At 30.0% G+C, this 24,443-nt stretch overlaps 1 protein-coding gene across 2 annotated transcripts; it reads right to left on the reverse strand.

Annotated features, from left to right (window-relative positions):
- Positions 1-9,535: 9,535 nt before the first annotated feature.
- On the reverse strand, positions 9,536-19,678 carry LOC147402159 (putative disease resistance protein At4g27220). Of its 2 annotated transcripts, none has more exons than XR_015178827.1 (6): positions 19,523-19,678; positions 18,080-18,154; positions 14,259-14,359; positions 10,977-13,923; positions 10,759-10,860; positions 9,536-9,799 (listed from the first exon to the last, which is right to left on the reverse strand). XR_015178827.1 is itself a non-coding variant. In XM_086443689.1 (6 exons), the coding sequence occupies exon 4, from the start codon at positions 13,858-13,860 to the stop codon at positions 10,978-10,980; it is 2,883 nt and encodes a 960-aa protein (XP_086299815.1). In that variant the 5' UTR covers positions 13,861-13,923; positions 14,259-14,359; positions 18,080-18,154; positions 19,523-19,678; the 3' UTR covers positions 9,536-9,799; positions 10,822-10,860; position 10,977. The 2 variants fall into 2 exon arrangements, 1 of the variants encoding a protein (XP_086299815.1); XM_086443689.1 differs by having other exon boundaries at positions 10,822-10,860.
- Positions 19,679-24,443: the final 4,765 nt, after the last annotated feature.

Genomic DNA, 24,443 nt, shown 5'->3' on the forward strand with positions numbered 1-24,443 from the left:
GAGAAATAGAGAGAAAGAGAGAGAGAGAGAGAGAGAGAGAGATTAGTGGATTTCATAAGGAGATTGTTGTACATAAAGGATTCAAGATTCATACTGGATCGTGAACGAACGAAGAGTCATGAACAAAGATTTAAAAAATATTTTTTTCGAAATAAAAAAGAGATTTGTTAATAATAATTATTAAAAAAATATAATTTTAAATTAATTTTTAAATAGAAAAGTAGACTCAAATAAAAAAAATTAGTTAATAATAATATTAAAAAAATATATATATTTTTTTTAAAAAAACGTAAGATAAATGTCTGAAACGTTTTAAGAAGGGACGTATCCTCTTGAATTCAAATCCAAATAAAAAAAAGTATTAAACGTTATGAGAAAAGACGTATCCGCTTGAATTGAAATAGAAACCAGATTTGTTAATAATAATTATTAAAAAAAATATTTTTAAATTAATTTTTAAAAGAGAAAATCGAACCAATAAAATTAAAATTACATGTTGAAATATTTTTTAATTAATTTATTTGAAAATAGAAAAAAAATCAATACAAATAAAAAAATTAATTTCTATATTTTTTAAAGATTTATTCAATTTTTAGAGTTTCAATTTTAGTATATTTCTATACATATATATATATATATATATATATATATATATATATATATATATATATATATATATATATATATATATATATATATATATATTTGATAAGAATCAAATTTTAGATTTTCTAAGATTTCAGTTAACTAAAGTTTAAAATTGGATTCTCGTTGGATTTTTTAATTTTTAATAGAATTAATTTAGTAAAACCGGTACTTAAGTAATGACGTTTTTAGTTTTTAAATTTAAATATTTATTTGAAAATTAATTTATTTTAAAATACAAAAAATCAATACAAATAAAAAAAATTAATTTCTAGATTTTTTTAAAGATTTATTCGATTTTTACAGTTTTAATTTTAGTATATTTCTATATATATATATATATATATATATATATTTGATAAGAATCAATTTCTAGATTTTTAAGAGACGTGTAATTATTAAAAAATATTTTAAAATTAATTTTTAAAATAGAAAACGTTAATAAAATAATAATAATAATAATAATAATAATAATAATGACGCTTTTAGTTTTTAAATATTTAAATATTTATTTGAAAATTAATTTATTTTACAATATAAAAAATCAATACAAATAAAAAAAAAAAATTTCTAGATTTTTTAAAGATTTATTCGATTTTTAGAGTTTTAATTTTAGTATATTTCTAGATATATATTTGATAAGAATCAATTTCTAGATTTTTTAAGATTTCAGTTAACTAAAGTTTAAAATTGGATTCTCGTTGAATTTTTTAATTTTTAATAGAATTTATTTATTAAAACCGGTACTGAGGTAATGACGTTTTTAGTTTTTAAATATTTATTTGAAAATTAATTTATTTTAAAATAGAAAAAATCAATACAAATAAAAAAAAAATTAATTTCTAGATTTTTTAAAGATTTATTCGATTTTTAGAGTTTTAATTTTAGTATATATATATATATTTGATAAGAATCAATTTCTAGATTTTTAAGAGACGTGTAATTATTAAAAAATATTTTTAAATTACTTTTTAAAATAGAAAACGTTAATAAAATAATAATAATAATAATAATAATAATGACGCTTTTAGTTTTTAAATATTTAAATATTTATTTTAAAATTAATTTATTTGAAAATAGAAAAAATCAATACAAATAAAAAAAAATTTAATTTTTAGATTTTTTAAAGATTTATTCGATATATAGAGTTTTAATTTTAGTATATTTCTATATAGATTTTCATTGGATTTTTTAAGTTTTATTTTTTAATAGAATTTATTTATTAAAATCGGTAATTACATAATGATGTTTTTAATTTTTAAATATTTATTTGAAAATTACACGTCTCTTAAAAATCTAGAAATTAACAACTCTATTTTTTATTTCACAGACACATCTCTGAAAAATCTAAAAATTAACAAATCTCTTTTTTATTTCATGGACACGTCTCTTAAAAATCTTGAAATTGATTCTTATCAAATATATATATATATATATATATATATATATATATATATATATATATATATATATATAAAATCTAGAAATTGATTCTTATCAAACTCTAAAAATCGAATAAAACTTTAAAAATCGAATAAATCTTTAAAAAATCTAGAATTTTTTAATTTATTTGTATTGATTTTTTTTTTTCTATTTTAACGAAATAAAAAAGAGATTTGTTAATAATAATTATTAAAAAAATATTTTTAAATTAATTTTTAAAATAGAAAACGTAAGAAAATTAATTTCCTTTTTAGGAGGTAGAGGATTCTAGTAGGTGGCACATGTATTACAAAAATTAGGGCTTACCGAGGAATCAATTTTTTTATTTTTTTTAAATATTTAACATTTTAAAATAATCATCTGATTTTATATAGTAATACATTGTAAGGTCTTTTTCATAATTTGAAATATTAAGTGAGGTGATCAAAGAATATATTTATTATTCTCACAATTAACTAAAGTGCTTAATTGGGTTGGGGAGCAAATCATTTGTAGCCTGATTCTCCTGTAACTCTCTGTAGAATATCAATGATGGAGGGTTCGCCACATCATTAGGACAGTTACATCCGGCTGGTTAAATATAGGAATTTTGTGACCGTCAATTTTCAAACACTTGATTTGATCAAAATAAATGATTTTTTAAGATTTTTATTTTTAAATCTGATCTAAACAATTATTACAAGAGGACTGACTTGTTATTTTTGCTCAATGTTATATTCTATGAACTGTAGAACAAGAGCTACAGGAGAATCGGGCTATAGAGGATACCCTCTCATTGGATTGTGGGGTTATTTGTAATTTAACATATTAATATTTTAAAATAGATTCATTTTACAAATTTAGTTAGAAAACAAACTAAAATGATTTTTGGGATCATGGATTGTCTTTTTATTCTTTTTTTTACCTTGAAAGTTATTCGTACGAAAAAAAAAAAAAAAAAAAACTTGATTTGTACATACGAAACAACACTTCACTAACATGGTATCCAAATACCAAATGAACTCAAAGGAAATTAGTGGCCAAACAAGGCCTTAACTCGTACCGAACACTTATTGAAATTTACTTTTATAAATCAGAAAAGAATAAAGAGAAAGGAAAATTACTTAATAAACCTTAGGGCAGGATTTCATTTTAAACACCCCCTTAACTTTTGGATGCTAATTTATAGTGCAATTAGTGACCCTCACCCCTTTTCAATAATTGAGATAGAAGATTAAAATCGTCAAGTTCAACAATTTAAATTGTTGAGATTGACCTTTTACCACTGTCTAGATCAATGATTATAAATCATCGATCTTGATACTTGAACTTGAATTGTTGTGATCAATAATGAAATCATTAAGACCAAATCATTAAACATTTGATTGGAGAAAGGGTATTAAGAAAGAAAGATTTTAGTAAGTGAATTGCTAAGCTAACACCTCAAAATGTGACATTTAGAAAGAAATCCCTGTAACGGCGTCCATTGAATTAGAGTCTGATTGGCCCTAAATTGATACCAATTGGATACTACCTTTATTAGATCCGGACCAACTCTGATCTACCATTTGAAGTTTTGGAACTGATCCGATGTAATATTTGGTGTTCCTGATCCGATCCTCTTTGAAAATTTATTGCATGACCTAATCTACTACGTTATATAAATTTTAAAAAATAATATCCAATCTGATCCAATTGGATCTGGAAATGATGGATCCGAAACAAATCCGATCCGAGATTTCAAGGGCTTTTCAAAGTTTAAACTTACATTTTTTTTTTCTGCAAAGGGTACATCATATCATCGTTTAATTAAACAAAGTACTTGTTAAAGTATGAATGGGTTGAGCTGGGCTGGGTAAGGCTATCGTTCCTGCCCAAGCTCGGTCCATTACAGGCCCGACCCATTCAATTCCTTCCTTCACCTTCAATATTCAAAATGTCTCCAAGAAATGAATTTCAGTTTATTTTAGGATGCAGTACTTGCTTACATATGGAAAATGTATTAGCTCCAACCCAATTTTCATGGGGACACACTTTAATTGTACATCTTTATTATTACAGTACAAATAATAATTGTAATTAATTGTAACATAATCCATTAAAGCCTTAACCAATAACGGGAACCCGTGTTACTGTGCCACGCCTATTAACCCAAACCCTAACCCTATCGCAACGGATATCTTGAGTGACAAATGATCCTTCTAACACAATGACCGCATTGAGAGATGGGTTCTCTCTCTCAATCGTTGCTTCAGCTATCGTCCCTTGTACCCCAACCAGCTCTGGCCATACACTCTTACCATCTGCGACAAAAAAAAAAAAAAAAAAAATTAACGAACATTTATTCTTGCACCATATCTATAGAACATTTATTAATAATTAAATCGCTGAAATTAGATCTTACCACCACTACCACATGGGGATGCCATCTCTCTCGATCTCTCTCTCTCTCTCTCCTTGCACTTCTTTATTATTTAAGAATTCTTGGGAAGAGGAGATGAGTATTTATAGAATGGTATTATATTCAAAGTTTGAATTTATCAACATCCTTATCGTGGTCTACAATCTACATGTATCATTTCAAAGTTCTCTCTTTCTATGTAACCACCTTGAGTAACAATTTTGGGTGATATAGACATACCCATCCATGTTTTAGTGAATATTTGGGATAACCCCATTTTTTTTTTATAACTGATAACATAGCCCTCTTGAATCCGGTCTACTATAATTGACTAATGAAATATGTGCTTAAATATCCATATCTCCAACCATGTAACCCCAAACCCTATATATTTAGATAGTTGCTATTGCCACACCAACTTTTACTAATGTTGCACCAATTCCTATATAAATCATCAAAAAATTGCACACAGTTGGTTTGGCGTTAGTAAAAATTGATGTGGCAATAGCAACTCTCCATTTTTATTACCGAAGCTAATCATCTTTAACCTCTTAGGGTCAAAAAATTTACCGTCTTCTCCAACTTTGAGATTATATCTTCTTCATCCTTCAAACTTATAAAATATGATATGATTTTTGGAGAAGTTGAAGATGATGAATTTTAGATAGAAAAATTGAAGATTTTCTTGAAGGGATTAAGGTGAAGTTGAAAATAATAAATTGAAGATGAGAATGAACGGATATATAAAAAATTTACAATAGAGATTTAAGAGTTTGAATATGGCAAATTTTTCTCCCAGAAAAAATCTAGGGTTTTTTTACTCAAGTATATGATGGGGGCATTTAAGTCATTTTTCTTTAGTTTGTAAGAGAAGATCAAGGTCAGGGGAAACATATCAACAATTTGATAACATAGGGATATCTCAAGATGGTGTCTACATCACCCTTATAACTTTCATCATTCAAAAGAGACGGTTAAACCCTGACTTTCAAGGTTCCTTCTTTGAGCTTTAAGGAATTTTCCATTCAGAAGATAGTCAATCCTAACAGACTTAATTGTTAGGCTAATCATTTAATTAAAATTAATTTGGCTTATTGGATTCATGGTTCAAGTTTCCTTACACCCGAAGTACCAATTTTCAGTCTTTTAAGCATCATTATAATTATTATATGTGTGATAGTTTAAATCTTTTGGACAATATTTGATAATTTAAACAAATTACGAATCATTTTAATTAATTCAAACTTTAAATTTTTATAACTTTGATTTGAATTACAGATTAAGCAAAACTTTAAAGGAAAATGCTGGAATGACACAAACGGAGACACAAAGATGATAAAAATGATGTGGTGGCATGAACATAACCGTAGATGCTTTTTATTCGTATCTCGCGGAAAAGTAACTATAGTAATGTGCACGCCACCACGAGTTTTTGTCACCTTTGAGTATCCGTTGGTGTCACCGCAGCACAACTCAATTTTAAAATCAAACCCAAAGTCATAATAAGTTTCAAGACATAAAAAAACAATGCAAATTCCCCCAAAAAAATTGAATTTTGTTAACATGTGCCCTAAATTGCAATAAATACACTTTGAAAATTGGATTTTATACTGAAAATGCCCTTATTTTTTTTTTACCAAAATACCCCTCGATACCAAGAAATTTATTCAAAATATCCCAAAGACCCAAACCTAATTAGCTAACTATGTTGAAAGTTCATGAAGTAAATCGCAGTTTCACATTAGAATTGTCAAGAAACACTGCAATTTTACACGTGTAGGGTTTCTTGAGAGAATGAGAAGCTCTGACTAACCTAGAGATGTTAATGGGCTGGGCCAAGTCCATCCCATGCATCTAATGATCCAGGCTGGTCCGTTGAGCCTATATCACAAGCCGAGCCAAATCCTATTAATAAAGTGGGCCTTTCCTGACCAAGTATGTCAACTAAATGGGCCTAATAGCGCCACATCAATTGGTCAATCCAATTCCTGGTCAGAGCCTCTCTGGCCTCTCTACAAATACTCAATTCCTCGCACCAACTTCGAGCTGTTAATGTGCTGGGCCAAATCCTAACACTACACCAATGGGTCAGGCCAATTCTCGGTCCACTTACATAAATGGGTATTTATTACAATGTTTGTTTCTTAGTATCTTGGCTTACTACCACTCTTGAGCATATTGACAAAAATATACAACTTTTTTATTAAAAAAAATCATGATTTATTTTAAAAAATCACAGCTTGTTTTTATTTTTAGCATTTGTTTAAGTGTTATTTTGATCTTTAATATGTAAAATATATATTTTTATACTTAGAAAAGTTATTTTTTTAATTTATCATATGTTTTTCTGACTTTATTGATTTTTCCAACTTTTTCAAAGTTTTCTGTAGCCGAATTATTCTCAAACCCCGACTTTGTTATTATGCTCTTTAGAACAAACACTCTCGATGTCTATGGTTTATTGATAGAGATAATTGCAAGGATGGTTAGATTATAGATTTTCTACAACTCATTTTTGGCATATGGACTTCATGCAACTAAGGCCTCCATTTTGCTATTAAGGCCTTTCAGATGTCCAAACTTTAGAGTTTTTCTTTTTGATCGGTAAGCTGGAGTTGTAGGGTCCCCTTCCTTTTTATTCATTAAACTCGAACATAGTTACATGATAGATCATCAGTTACAATGTTCATAAGTTCTTGAAGAATTGAATCAAAAGTTATGTCTTGGGTGATTTAGACTTTGGACGTACCCTCCACATTTTGGTAAATATTTGTACACCACATGTTTTAAGACTGATGACATAGCCCTCTTGAACTTGGTCTACTTCAATTGTCTAATGAAAATTACTTAAATAACTTTAATGACATCTTCTTCAACCTAGCAAAAAACCCTTGATTTTTCTTTCCAAAATTGGTTTATTCTTAATCTTTTATTAATTCGTCTCTATGTTAAGATTTTATCAACTAAATTCTTTGAAAATGAAGAAGAAAGTAGGATTTATGGATAAGTTGATTAGGGAATTTTGAGTAAAAAATCAAGGAGTTTCTAAAAGGGGTTAAGATAAGGTTAAAAACAATTATTGGATTGAAGATGAGGATAAAAATGTAATAAATAATTTATACTAGAGATTGAAGAGCGTGAAATGATAGATTTCTGAGAGATAAATCAAGGATTTTTGGTTAGAGGTTGAAACAAGGGCATTTAGATAATTTTTCAATAGTCTCTCAGTGAAGACCAAGGTAGGAGGCATGTCCTAAATTTGAAAACAGAGGAGGTTATCTCATATAACTTCATAACTTTTATCACAGTAAAAAAGAAGGGGGTTTGACTCTTACTTTCCAGGTTCTTTCCACGTGGATTTTCCATTTATTCTTGGAGTTTTGGACTTCTTGACGATCCGTTTTGACATTTTAAACCTTCAAAATCAGAAAGGAAAAAAAAAAAGTGGAAATTTGGTAAAGAACATGAAGTGCTTCTTCTGACCCAATCCAAATCTTTAATACAAACACCCCAACTGTTACTTATGACATTCCAATTTCTTAAATTATTTGTCATACTCTAATTAATTAAAGATTAAAATACACCATTCTAACAATATTACACAAGTTTGGTTCAAGTTATTACCCAACATTACAAAAGCATTATAATCTCAAAATATGTTTTCAAGCGAGTTCGTTGGTAGTTATTCTAATTTAAAGTGATGATCTCATTAATAAGAAATGATGAACTTGATGACAATTGCTAGCGATCTTGTCGATAAAAAAAATAAGGATATTTGTCTTTAAATTTGCGAGTGAGATCGCCACTTTTATCAATGAAATTTATTCTTTAAATTTACCAGTGAGTTCGTTACTTTATTATCGACGAGATCATCAATTTAAATAAAAATACCTACCAAGGAACTCGCTTGAAAACATGTTTTGGGAATAAAAATGAACAATGTATTGGAATTGGAACTTTTGCAAAAGTCATACGTTTTGTAAAAAATATCTATAGAAATCTAAACAAAATAAGTTAGAGCTCGGCTCTCCAAATTTAATGTTTTGAGAGCATTCTATCTAATTATAATTTTAAGACTCAAACTTGAGACCTAAAGCACACACGATAAGAGCATTGTTTTAAAACTTGGTTTCACGTCTCGTCTCGTCTAGGCCTAATACCGAGTCGTCTCAGACGAGTTTTCCAATACGTTTGAGAAGTCTCGTTCAAAAAATCAAAAAAACTGAACGTGAGATATTAGATCTCGATCAAAAAAGTGACTTGTGAGTTGGTATCATTCAGCTTCAATATTGAGTTAACTCGGGTGGTACATCTCAGTCTCGGACGAGTTTTAAAATCATGGATAAGAGTCTTACAACTAAACCAAGTGTTGAAGTATACAATGACATTTTTTATGGCCTAATCCAATAAGGCCTCAAAATACTAGTCCAAAGTTGTGTTTAAAACATTAAAATGTATTTTTTTTTTATTAAAAAAGAAAAATTAAAATTTTATTATTTTTTTAATCGTTAAAGGTATGAAACATGTTTCAAACGAGACTTTTTAAATTAAAAAGATGGAGTTTTTCTTTCTATGCCTACACATCAAGAGAACAAAAAATCAATTATAATCATCTACATGTTACTCAAATGTCATGGTAAATGACATGAAGCCTACTTCGCCACTCAACACTATCCAGAGTTATATTACTTTTCATTGTATAATGTCTTCTTTCATTCCTTCTTATTTTAGTCCACATTATTTTCAGAGAACTTTCAACTTGTATCAAAACATTTTTGTTTTTTTTTTTTTTTGAATAGGATATCTCAAAATTAATCTCTGAGTGTCACGTCACATCCAATATACTATCACATGACACCATTTAAGTAGTAAGATGTGGAGGGGTATATAAAGACTCGAAGTCAAGACCTAGGGAGCAATCTTAGTCCTTCCTTACCATCTTAGCTAAACCCCAGTGGATTATCAAAATACTCTTTGTTGGGCATATAGATGGTTTGGAAGGAGGCCCATCACCATCTATTTTCTAGAGAATTAAACAATCAAAATGATTATCTAAGTATACCACACTTGAAATGAAAACAAGTCAATTTCACAAGGGTTTAATACACTTAATTGTATTTTGCAGGAAGCTAAACTCTACAGCCGTTAAGTGCAAAATGTCACTAAAAGATGTCCATGAAACTAAGTACTACATTAAGGTGCATTTCACCGCTAAGTTGGGAAACAATTGATTTTGGTAATTTTTTCTCAGCCATTTCAAGATCACTCCGAACTCTTGCAATACCCATCGCTCGCCATCAAATGAAGAATCTGGTCCATCAACAAGTTGGCCTGTAGATAGAAACCAATTGTAAGTGCAGTATCCTTCGCCGTACAATTATACCAATATTTAGATGAAAATGTAATATAAAAAAAAAAAAAAGGAAAAAAACGAAGAAGAAAATAAAAGAACAAACATGTTTTGTTAATGGAATTAGAGGTCTCAACCATTTTCTTTGTTCTCTTTGAATATTTGTCTTACCATAATTGATATCTACATTTTTTGAAACTAAAACAATAATAAAGATTCCAAAATTATATCAATCTGCTCCCAAATGTTTACTCTAACTCATGTTGTCATTGGTCTTTGTTATTAGACCTCCAAGACTTCTGTTTTAAACAACGAATCAGGATTCATGTAAAAATATTTGGTACATGTTATAAATATTAACAAAGGAACGTGTAACTGGAACATTCTAAAGAATGAGAAAAAAAAAAGGATGTTGATTGATGTTCAAGGTAATAAAAGTGAGTACGAAGATATTTGAATTAACATAAGACTAGACATTAGACAAAGTTGAATAAAGGAACAAGATTTATTCAGCCAATCCCAAATTTTTTAGATAAAGTTTTGATAATAGTAATTTCTTATTGAACATTACAAAAATATTTCACTTGAATCAAATTAAAGCCTTCTTATTTGGTTAAAATTGCAAAATTAGTTCCCAATTCACACATTGATGAAGATTTCTGCAACACAAATGTAAGTTGGTAGAAGCTACAAAATGATTGTTCCATAATCACCAGTGTTAAGGGTAAATAATTAAAAAAATAGTACCAGAAAATTTTGAGCAAAATCATACCATTAATTTTATTTTATTTTTTTGATAAATAATTAAATATCTTAAAAATTTTAATATGAAGTTAATTTTGTGCAATTTACATAGTAAATTAGAAGTTAAGATGGAAGAAAAAAAAATATTCGATGATGCATTAAATCGATCTACATTTTAGCAAACCTAGATACGTACACAAGCTGAAATTAATGTTTTGCTCCATTTTAGCAAAAAATTGTGAGAGAAACGATGAATTACCAAGAAGAGAAGCACTTTAACCGTCTAACGTGGATCCACCTGTATCAAAAAATTAAAAAATTGGCACTGAATCAGATTCTCAAAAAATTAGTAAAATATTATAATAGAAACCGAAAGAAGGAATTATTTATTTATTAAGGGATCTTTGCTCTCACATTATTTTACTCGAGAAGCTTCTAATTCTGATCTGCAAAGAGGCCTATTCAAATTTGGACATTCATCCACTCTAACGGAGTCCACAGGACAATTTAGAAGAAAACTTCCTCGGCAGATGCTAGTTAGACGATTTAACTCAAACAGTTCAACTAATTTTAACTGAGGTAGCAAACCTTCCTGATGATCCTCTGCTTCCTCTTCTTCATCATCTTCTATTGTAAATATTTCCACTAATTCTTTACACTTCCCTACTGACAAATGAATTAGTCGTTGGAGATAGCGTGCTAAGCGGAATGAGATGAGACTCTTCAATTTATTGCAGCTTCTAATTTTCAAAACTAGCAAATTTCTAAAGATTTTGGGGGATGATAACCCATGCACAATTTTCTTCATGTTTCCCATCTCTCTGATCTCTAAGACCTCCAAACATATAAATGAATCTTGTGGAGTCTCCTCGTTGATCCTTATTAGATACTCTATCTCATCACATCTACTAATAACAAGAACTTTCAAGTGGCTGGAACTCCCCCTTACTGCATCCAAGTCTGTAAAACTGTTGAAACCATAACAGGAATTTAAGACTAAATTCGTGGATCTCTCGAATAATACCTTAAGCCACTGCGACATCATCGGATTCCCTTCATAGATTTTGAGTACCCTCTTGCCCACATAATCCATAGCGTACTCATATATTTTCCCCTCGGGACCAACAATTACATAATAGCTGTTTAGATTTTCCCATGAGCAGGATATTTCTGTAGACGCAACTCCTTCTATGGTTAGCTCGATTTTTAGTTCCACCAGATTTGCCAATGATGCTACCTCTGCAAAGCTAGCATTCTTTTGGCCTCCACTACTACTTGAACATTTCTCTTCCATGTCCCATTTCTTAAAGCTTCCCCCCATGTGCAATTCTTCCAACTTAGTCAGCCTTGACAAAACATTTGGTGCAACTCTTGACAACCGTGTCGTCCCTGTCAAATCTAAGCACCTTAGATTGGTGAGATTACCAATTTCTTCCGGCAAACACTTAATACGTGAATTCGACATACGAAGTATTTCTAGATTCTTCAATCCTCCAAGTACAGATATGTTAATCAAATCATTTTTCAGATTTTGCATATACAAAGTCCTAAGGTTTGTGAGGTATCCAAGTGACTTTGGGATTGAGTTCAGAGAAGTGCGGCTTAGATCAAGGACAGTAAGTGCTTTCACCCTTTCAAATAAATTATCTTGATTTATTTCTAAATTCTCATTTTCATTTAGTAATAGGGTTTGAAGTTGTGGGCATTCTAATGGACTTGGGAGCTCAATACCTGCACTACGCATAAATGAAATCCGCTTGTAGCGGTTTAGTATCTCCGTCACAGGCCACTTTCTCAATCTTACCCCTGCTTTTGCCCAAAACCCATTGTCCTCATCTGATGCAATTGATATAGCGACATCCCGAACTACATCGTGCATTTGCACATAGTCGGTAAATGTAGGATGATCTATTAACAGACCACAAGCCTTTAATCTTGAAACATAAGTATACAGCTTGTTTGATGCATCCTCCAAACTTCCATCTACACTCAAAAACCCTTCTCCTATTCCATAATCTCTGATCTGATCATTACGTAAAGGAATAACGTAGTCCTCTGGGAAGAGGCAAACGAACAAGAAACAGAGCTTGATTTCTGGCCCCTTCAAATGGTCGTAGCTGTATCTCAACGATCTGATCACTTCTGGAATTATACCTTTTAATTCAATTGGGTCGGGATTTTCTAATGCCCTTAATGCATTTTTCCATTCAAATTCTTCCTCCACATCTCTCAAAGATGACCCTAGTGTAATGATTGCCAACGGTGCACCCTGACATTTTCTTACAATCTTCTCTGCAAGAGGAGCTAAAGTAGTCCTCGTAACGACGTCACCTGCTTTTGCTTTGAATAGAACCCACGATTCATCTTCAGAGAGGGGTTCCACTTTGATTGCTGATTGAATTTTCATTCCACGACAAACATCATGTATTCTTGTCGTGATGATGATTTTGCAACCCAAGTGTTCATCTCCAGTCAGAATTCCTATAACATCAGCAACCTCAAATGTCGTCCACACGTCATCAAATATTATAAGAACCGACTCCTCATCCTGCAACCTCTTGAGTAGTTTATTTGCTCTTACTTGTGGAGCACTGTCAGACTCAAGTTTCAATCCCAACCTCTCCCCTATTTGATATTGAATTTTTGGGAAATCTGGGGAGTTGGACACGACCACCATTATAACTTTCTTGAAGAGTTGGCTTACTTCGGGTTTATTGTTCAGTTCATTGACAACAGTTGTCTTCCCAATTCCGCCCATCCCATACAGCCCGATCGTTCTGATGTGCTCATCGCCTAATGCATCCATGACTCGATTCATAACCAAATCCCTTGATCGCAACCCCACTACACAATCGGTCCGCACTGGTTCGACATTTGGAGGAGGTGGAACGTGAGCAACAGTTCTGAAAGTTCCCTTCGCTTGGAGGTCATTGACATGAAGTAACATCTGCACTGCTTGTTTACTTATCTGGCGACGTGATCTCCAATCTGGACACAATCCCTTGAAACATCTCTTATTCTCACTCACTCTTTCCTCTAGACTCGTCATCTTCACCCCCATAGCGTCTACTTCTTCCAACCATTTAGCCACAACTTCATTGATTTCTTCTAATCTTCCACGTGCCTCAACTACTGAATTTTGTACATCAGTTCCCATTCTACTTAGACGATTCGCTTCATTCTTGAGGTTGACAATGTTCTTATCATAATTTCTAAGATAAGAGATCTGACGCTTAAGAGGACCAAACAAACCCTTGATGGACTCAACCACGAAAGAAGACAACAGTTCCAAGGCCATCTTTGTAAATTAAACACTAAAGATCGATAAAGATGGAGAGCAGTAGCAGCAACAACACGAGTCCTGCTAGCACCAAGTGAATAAACTTCATCAGTCTTTACTTTTAAAACATGTCGAGAAAAAAAAAAATTAAAATTCTAGAAGAAACAGAAGAAAAAAATACATATTAAAGGCTGTGAAATGAAAATCTGTTATACTTTTCTGATACCCTCTAAAACCCAGAGTTAAATAAATAAAATAAAATCCCTATCAATGATGTTTAAGAAACCATATTCCTCTAAGCTTTCATTCCAATATATCTTACACTGCACTCTTTTTGGATGATCTACGTATGGCTTTTGTTCGAACACAATAGAGAGAGAGAGAGAGAGAGAGAGAGAGAGAGAGAGAGAGATTACCGGCTGATTTGATGAAGCTCAATCACAATGAAGAGATCGGAGAGAAACGGAGAGTAGAGTCGACTGATTGCAAGTCTTGTTGAACCAAACCAACTTTATTTCTGGTTAGTGGAGAGAAAGTTCAAATTTCAGAGCACTTTAAAATTTAAATGTTTTATTTTATTATTATTTTTAACTACACATGGCGCCATACCATTAGTTGAACAACTTAGCACATAAATTTGGAAACAGCAAATCTTTATTCTGAATCCACACCCTTAAGTGCTCCCATAACATACAATAATCTTTAATGTATGATGTTTTTTAAGCAATCGCAGGCCTTTGTACGGTGAATGTAACGTAAGTATTAATGGTACTGGTACCACTAGATATTTCTGATCTTGACACGTCACAATATCACATGGCTACTGGGACTCAGTTATTATGCAGTACTCGTACCATCAGAGATTCCTTTTCAGAATCGTACCATTGCCAGCACCGACATCACTTACAGGTGGCAATCTCAGCACCATTCCAAAATGACGAAGTTAGTGGGTTTGATATTAGTCTAATTAGGTTTGGGTCTGTCAACCGGTCTAAACAGTAGGATCCGTACCTTTCCGCTATCCAAGTGATCTGACTTGAATATGACACATCAAATCATATTCGATCCTTAATTATTTATTTAATTCCGATCTTCTTCAGTGACCAGACCAACTAAATTCGTATAAAATTCCACCCTTTCAATGGCCGAACCAACTAAATTCGGATTTTTGAATCATTGGAGTAAAATTTGACTCATTTTATGCCGTAATTATATTGGACTAGAAGATAGCATGAAGATAAACGTACATGTCTCAAAAGAACTTATTTATAATTTTAAAAATTAATTAAAATATAATTTTAAAAATTATAAAATAAAAATAATATTTTAATTATCTAAAAAATTAACCAATGTGAAGCTAGGGGGAATTCAATTTTCTTTATTCTTAATCAAAATGACTTTGATCTATTAAGTTTAAATGTAAAAATAAGGGCATTTTTTTAAATCCCAATTTTAATGTCCAATCACTTTTACTTTGCCTTCCCTCGTTATAATAGTAAAAATATATCATTTACTAAAGAAAAATGAATATTACCTTTTATTTTAATATCGTTGACTTTGAGTCATTGAGTTGAAATTTCTTTTCTTTTTTTTAATTGCTAGTAAATGGCATGTGCAAATGCGCGCTCGTACAGACACACACACACACACACACACACACACATATACACACATATATATATATATATATGAGAAATTATTAAAAAAAATCAAATTAATTAATTAATTAGTAAAAAAATTATTAATTTTTACAAAATTATTGATTAGAACTCATTTCGACTTTTAAAGGATCAAAAATCTGTTTTTAATTTTTTAAAAAAAAATTAAGAATAAAAATTTTCAATTTTCGACCTTTAAAGGGATGAAAATTTTACAAGTTAAAATTATTTTATATTAAAAAATACCAAGTCGAATTTTGTTTAATTAAAAATTCACAATTTCAATTCTTATAGGTCGAATTTTTATTTTTTTTTTAAGAAAAAAGTCAACTATTATGATCTTTACTTTTTTTTATTTTTGTACATTTAGGAATTGTTTCAACCGTTCCTAATGCTCTAGAAATGGTTTTCGACTATTCCTAATGTTCTATAATATTTTGGGTTTAATTTTTGTAAAATATTTTTTTTTATGATTTCCCTACAGGATAAAATTTATATTTTGACCATTGATCTCAACTACAAAATAGGGAATAAGTCTCTATGATCAAAATTTGGTCACGCGATCTAATCCAACTGTTGATCTCGGCTATGTTTCTTCTTTAGTGGAATTGACCTATGTCGGTTCGATTTCAATTTGACTTCAAATTGAACCAAGTCGAACCAAATTGCGCCCTTAACATGTATTACACAAATTTAAAGTTAGGATTTATTCATATTTTGTAGAAATATTTTAAAATAGATAATCTAATTTTACATCATATATATTATAAGGGATTTTTTATAATTTAAAATATTAAGTAAGGAGATATTTAACATAATAAAAAGATATTTTAACGATTTTAACAGATTTAAGTGCTCAATGAATCCTAGTCCCTAGGATTGTAATTTTACATTGTCAGTCCCTATCTATAATTTAAAATATCAGTTAAGTCCACCTTAAAAATAAAATAATAAAAGAAATTGTTTTCAAAATTTAAGAAGAATCTGACTTACCCATGTGACATAGTCATTGGATGCCAATGACGTGACACAGAATTACGTTTTCCCATAAAAATATACAGTTTTGTCACATCAAAAGTGTGAATTGAATACCCCACGTGGGTAAGTCAGATATTCACAACTCTTTTAAGAAAGGAAAATGCTGAAGTGAATGAGCAATTCAAACTAGGCTGACGTGGATGTGTATACGAAATCACAAATGCTTTTCACCGAGATACAGGTGTAAGGCATCTACGGTTCATGTGCACGTACATGTCGATACAGTGTGAAATGCAGTGAAAATCTTAGGAAATAATAAAGATGATTTTAACTAAAATGCAATTCTCAACTTATGTTTCAACGTTTATGCTTGACAACTTTCCCACAACAGAAACTATTAGCAAACAAGACCTTAACACCTATTAAATTTTGCTTTTATAAATCAAAGAAGAAAGAAAAAGGGAAATAAAAGCATGGTGACAAAGTCCGCGGGAATAATTTGGACAAAAAAAAAAAAAAAACTTCAGAAATAGTCATCAAAAGTTGGGAAATCATTTGATAAATTCAAAAGTAAAAGAAAAAAAATTAAGTATACAAATGTATTTTATATATTAAATGAAAAAAAATAATACTTTTTCTTCATCCACCACAATGATAGAAATTGTGATTTTTTTTTTTTTTTTTAAACACAGATTTTTATTATTACGAGTAAAAGAGAAAATTACTTAATTAACCTTGATGAAGGGATTTCTTTCTAAACGCCTCTGCTTGATAAACATTTTCTTTCTTAATGCCCTAGCCCAACCCTTTTATGGCATTTAAATTGAACCCTAAGATTAAGACTCAAATAATTACCCAAACTCGGTCCTTTAAAGGCCTGCCTCATTCAATCCCTTCCTCTTGCTTCAAAGAGGAAAATGAATGAGTTCCTCCCCATTTTTTCATGGGGGACACACTTCAATTGTAACATTGTTATTGTTATATTACAAATGACAATTATGATTAATTTTAACATAAGCTATTAAAGCCTTAACCAATTAGGGGCACCCGTATTACTATGCCAAGACTATCAATCCAAACCCTAGCCCCATCGCAATGGATTTCTTGAGTGACGACCCAATGACCACAACCTCACAAAACGCATCCCCTTCTTATTCTTATTCTGAACAGATTACAGGTTCAACCTATAGTCATGAACCCTTGATTTTTCTTCCCGAAACTAATCATCTTTAACGTCTTGGATAAAGTTTTTTACCTCATCTCCAACCATGAGATTATATCTAATCCATCCTTCCGAGACAAAATATGATTTTTGGATAAGAAGATGAAGGAAATTTCCATTCGGATGTTCATCAATCTTAATAGAATTAAATGATGTTCAATCATGTTAAGACAAAGGCTGACCCAAAGATTTAACAGTTAAAAAAAAAGAAATAAATAAAAATAGAGATTGAAGAGTTTGAAGACAGGCATTAATGGAGAGCTAGATAGGAAAGAGAAAGACAGTACGTGAAAATGTACATTTACGCACAAACACAACATATATAAATATATATATATATATATAGAGAGAGAGAGAGAGAGAGAGAGGGAGCGATTACCGGCTGATTTGATGAAGCTCAATCGCAATGCAGAGATCGGAGAGAAACGGAGAGTAGTGTTGACTGTTTCCAACTCTTGTTGTCAATAGAGTAGAGAGAAAGTTAAAATTTCAGAGCACTTTAAAATTTAAATGTTTTATTTTAATATTTTTTTAAATACACATGGCACTATACCATTAGTTCAATAAATTAACACATAAATTAGGAAACAGCAAATCTTTATTCTTTAATCCATACCCGTTATTATTACCATCGTAAATTTGTTATTAGAATCGTACCATTGAGATATTTCTCATCTCGACACATCACAATATCACATCGCCTCTGGGACCAAGTTATTATTACCATTATAAATTTCTTATCAGAATCGTACCATTGACAGCACCAACACCGACACCACTTACAGGTGACAATCTTAACACCACTCATAGATGATACGACGTAAATGAGTTTGGATCGTAAAAATCTTAATCTGCCAAACACGATTATTGAATGAATTGTATTTGAGTTCTAACTTTCAAGCTGTTTAATCGATTTAGACACTTATTTTATCGTTAATGTGTAATTGAAAATATGTTAATAATTTTTTAAAGTACTCATTTTTATTTAAATTTCATTGAATTTTTTCATAACTTTTTTTTATTATCAAATTCTATAAAATATAAATGATATTTTAAGATATTTTTAAATTAATAAATGATTAAGTTTTAATTTGTGAAATAAATTATCTTAATAAATTATTTATTTATATTTTTTAACTTTATTTTGCTTCATTAAAATCTAAAGGTACACTATATTTGATTCTTATTATTGGCAAAATGACCTTAAGTAAGACTATTATTCTCATGTGATAATGAAAAATATTTTACTTAATCAATAATAATATTATTAAAAAATACTTTCCTTGTTAAGTTAGTAAGAAAAACTTTCTGACCATGTCACTTATGGCATTCAAAAACATGATTTAATCACATATGGTTGTAAAGGAAAAAAATCCTACAAATTTTGAAAAAAAAAATCAAAAGAAAATTATTTTTCACCATTGAACTTAGTTTACGGTTATGTGACTTTAATTTTAGTATTGATATTTTATTTTTGATTATAGAATTTGGTCAAAATGAAAATTATTTAGTTTCATTCAAATATATCTTACACTGCACTCTTTTGAATGATCTACGTATGGTCTTGTTGGAGATTTCGGGTGGTTTGACATGCATTTTAAGACAAAGGTTGGCCCAAAGATTTAACAGTTTCAAAAAAGAAATAAATAAAAATAGAGATTGAAGAGTTAGAAGATGATGAATCTTTGGCTGGAGGTTGAAGACAGGTATTAATGGAGAGCTAGATAGGGAAGAGAAAGACAGTACGTGAAAATGTACATTTGCACACAAACAAAATAGAGAGAGAGAGAGAGAGAGAGAGAGAGAGAGAGAGAGAGATTACCAGCTGATTTGATGAAGCTCAATCGCAATGGAGATATCGAAGAGAAAGAGAGAGATTATCGGCTGATTTGATGAAGCTCAATCACAATGAAGAGATCGGAGAGAAACGGAGAGTAGAGTCGGCTGTTTGCAACTCTTATCGAACCAAACCAACTTTATTTCACAACAGAGAAATAGCGATTGGTTGGTAGAGAGAAAATTAAATTTTTTTTAAAATTAAAATGTTTTATTTTAATATATATATATTTTTAAATACACATGGCACCATGCACACCATTAGTTCAACAACTTGGCACATAAATTTGGAAACAGCAAATTTTTATTCTGAATCCATACACGCATGTGCTCTTATAAAATACAATAATCTTTAATATATGATGTTTTTTAAGCAATCGCAGGCCTTTGAATGGTGACTGTAACGTAAGTTTAAATGGTACTGGTACCACTAGATACTTCTGTTATTGACACGTCACAATATTACATCGCTACTGGGACTCAATTGTTATGCTTTACTCGTACCTCCAGAGATTCGTTTTCAGAATCGTACCATTGCCAGCACCGACTCCACTTACGGGTGGCAATGTCGACACCATTCCAAAACGACGAAGTCCGCGTGTGAATGGGTTGATTCCGGTTCGATTCGGTTCCAATGATATTTGGATCTATAGCCTTTATATTTTATCGATTTAGATTCTTGTAAATTTCGATTTCAATTTTAAAATAAGTAGAACTAGAATCATAAAAAATCACGGGTATCCATTGATTTCCATTCTCGAAAATCGAATGAGAAAAATTATTTCAAAATCTTATATGAAAAAAAATTCCTTTAAAAAAATAACATATTATTTGTAAAGCATCAACTTAATAATAATTTGTTCTACTAACATGATAATTTAATGAATTCTATTTTTAAATATTAAAATTTATTTCTTTTATAAGTAATAAATTTAAAAAGAGATGACTCATCTTAAACTCAAATATTTAATTTATATGAAATTCGAATAAGTTTATATCATATATGTTAATTTTAAAATATAGGATTATCTTGAATCATGTATAATGTAAAAATAAATGACAAAATAAATTAGTTCTAATTATCCATTGGTATCCATCGGATAGAACTTAATGGTTTCGATTCTTATCGATTTGGTTCCATATTAGACCCAACTCTAATTGGTTCTAGTAAAAAGGGAATCGGAATCTGAATTTTCGATTTCGATTTCGATTCAGTTCCGGGTAAATGGGTACCCATTAACACCCCTATGATGAAGTAAGTGGGTTTGATATTAGTCTAATTGGGTTTGGGTCTATCAACCAGTCTAAATGATTATTAAATGAGTTGGGTTTGAGTTCTAAGTGTCAACCCGTCTAATCGATTTAGATATACTTATTTTGTTATTAATGTATAATTTTAAATATGTCAATAAAATTTTAAACTACTCATTTTTTTTTCTAAAATTTCACTAAAGATTTTCATGACATTTTTTTCATTTATCAAAATCTATAAAATATAAATAGTGTTTTAAGATATTTATAAATTAATAAATGGTTAAGTTTTAGTTTGAAAAAGAAATTATCTTAATAAGTTATTTATTTATATTTTTTTACTCAATTTTTTTCATTAAAATTTACAAGTACATAGTGTTTGATTTCTAATATTTGCAAAATAACCCTTAATAACATTTAAGATCTTATCAAATAAGGCTATTATGTCTCATGTGTTAATGAAAAACACTTTGCTTAACCAATAATAATAATAAATACTTTCCTTATAAAGTTAGTAAGGAAAACTTTCTGACCACGTCACCTTATGGCATTCAAAAACATGATTTGATGCCACATGATTGTAAAGGAAAAAATTCTACGAACTTTGAAAAAAAAATCAAAAGAAAATTATTTTTCACCATTTAACTTAGTTTACGATTGTGTGATTTCAGTTTTAGTATTTATATTTTATTGGGTTGATTGGATTGGCTCATTCCTCATTAATATTCAATAATTGTTTAGTTATAATAATTTATATAAGATAAGGGGTGTGTAAAAAATATGGAATTATAATTATTTGACTTAAAAGAATATTTTTCAACATCACATACAGTAAATTAAAAGCAAGTGTTAATAAAAAGATGATGATGATTAATTAATGTTAACCAACCAACTACTCCAAAAGACTTTGGAGAATGGGAGAACTATGAATATAAGAGGGTTGCAAGGTTTAACTAGAGTATGACTCACCCATAAGGGTGGATAGATTAAGACCTACGACCTATACGAACCAATGCTCTATACCATGCCAACCAACCAACTACTCCAAAACACATTTGTTGGATAAGGGGAGAACTATGAATATAAACGGGTCGTGAGACTTAATTGAGGTATGACTCACCTGAGAGTGGAGTAGTATATACAGTCAACAACTGAAGTTTGAAATGTAAATTATTAATGAGAATGAAATAATGATATTTAAAGATATTTTTAAACTATAATTATATTATGATTAGATTCGGGAAAATTTGGCAACCAGATGTCTATGCCCTAACCCGACACAGTTTTATTCTGTCAAATTTTTTTTGCCCGAACCTTAGCTAGAATTGCCCAAACCTAACCCATGGGAACCCATTGGATCTCACTTTCCTGACATGAAAATGAATAGTAACCATAGATGCTTTTTCACTCTTATCTCGATCCTTGTTTTCTTCTATACATGTTTGTTAATTGCTATATTATTATATTTTACCATTATAATCATTTTATTTTATAAGAATTTATCCTATATTAAAGGAGTAGAAAAAGATATTTTGAAAATCTAAAAATACAATTTTCAAAGAAATCTTATAATTTGGATTAATGCAATTAGTATATGGATGGATTTGTGCCCTTCCCGCATCCAAGGGATCTGACTTGGATCATGACACATAAAGTCGTGTTCGACCTTCTTCTTTTTTTAATTCCGATCTACTCCAAGGACCAAACAACCTAAATTCAGATTTTTGAATTACTCAGATAAAAATCAATTCATTTTATGCCGTAATTATATTGGTCTAGAAGGTAGCATGAACATTAACACACATGTCTCAAAAGGGTTTATTTGTAATTTAAAAATTAATTAAAGATTGATTTTGTAGATTATAAAATAAAAATGATATTTTGATTCTTGACCACAATGACCTTGACCATATTAAGCTTAGATGTTAAGGTAGGGGCATTTTTGAAATCCCAATTTTGGTGTCCAACCACTTTTACTCCGCCTTCTCTCATTATAATAGTAAAGATATATCATTTGGTGAAGGAAAATGAATATTATTTTTTATTTTAATATCATTGACTTTGAGTCATTGAGTTGAGATTTTTATTTATTTATTTATTTTTTATTTTAATTGATAGTAGATGGCATGTGCAAATGCACATGTATTGGAGGTGCAACTTTGTCCGGTTTAAATCAAGAATCGAATCAAACTAATAGCTTTTGGGTGGTTTGGTTCGATTTAAAACAAGTTGCGATTTGATTCTAGGTTACAAAAATGAATGACCAAAGTTGCACCCTTAACATGTATTACACAAATTTTAAATTAGGATTTATTCATATTTTCTGGAAATGTTTTAAAATAGAAAGTCGAATTTTAAATCACATATATTATAAGGGACTTTTATATTATAAGGGACTTTTTATAATTTGAAATATTAAGTAAGTAAATCTTTAAAATAATAAAAGGATATTTTTATGATTTTAACAGATTTAAAGTGCTTAATTGGATTGTAGTCCTTAGGATTGTAATTTTACATTGTAAGTCCCTATCTATAATTTAAAATATCAGTTAAGTCCAGCTTAAAAATAACATAATAGAAGAAATTGTTTTCACGACACAGAGTTACGTTTCCCCGTAAAAAAGTGAAGTTTTGTCGCATCAAGGGCGTATCACGTAGGTAAGTCAGATAATCACGGCTCTTTTAAGAAAGATAAAAATACAACCACCTTTAATGTATGATGTTTTTAAGCAATTACAGGTTTTAATGGTGACACCTGTTTCATTTTTTACATTGCTGATCGATTGGTGAAACATATATTTAATTGTGCACATTCAAGAGATGGGATTTCTTAAAGAAAAAAAATATATATACATTAAAATTTGATGTATTTTGCAGATTATCTTCAAGAATTATCTTCAAAAAATATATGCATTTCTCAATAATTATCTTCGAGGATTTATTTTATAATTTCTTTCGAATATTGGATTTAATTAATAGGTATTAATGCTACTAGCACTATTGCATATTTCTTATCTGAACACATCACATCGCTTATGGGACCCAGACATAATGCTTTACTCATATCATCATAAATCCTGATAAGAATTGTAGGATAGCCAGCACCGACTCCACCCACCACCACAATAAAATTTAAAATAAAAAATTGAATAAATTTTAATTATGCTCCCAGCTATATTCTCGTGTCAAGTGGGCCAAAACGATATTATGTTCAACTAGAATTGTCTATAATTCATAGTCAAATTCGTTTAAAATATTTTCTAAATTTTATTTCCACCAATTGAGGATGAAAACACAGTATGATCCTCAAGTGCATTTTGTCAATTTTTTGGAGGCCATTAGAAGAACAAATCATTCATGCCTTACTTGATATATGGAATTGAACACTTAGACTTACGTAAGATGCAATAATGAGTGAATCATTATCTTCTTTATTGTTTGGTTAAGATTTCTCCACATTTTCCAATATCAACTTTTTGTTACAGTATAAACAACATAACCAGAATCATCCACTATGACCCAATTACAATAAATTACAATCCTACGAAATTTAAGCTGATCTAGCTAGATTAATTGTTTCACAACCCCATGATAGGTGCTTTCATTTTCCTCGCAAGTCTTTTCTCAAACGTTTGCTTTATATTTAGTGATAGCTA

Source organism: Akebia trifoliata, chromosome 5 (assembly GCF_017979445.1).
Source record: "Akebia trifoliata isolate Shusen 1 chromosome 5, ASM1797944v1, whole genome shotgun sequence".
Taxonomy (NCBI): Eukaryota; Viridiplantae; Streptophyta; class Magnoliopsida; order Ranunculales; family Lardizabalaceae; genus Akebia; species Akebia trifoliata.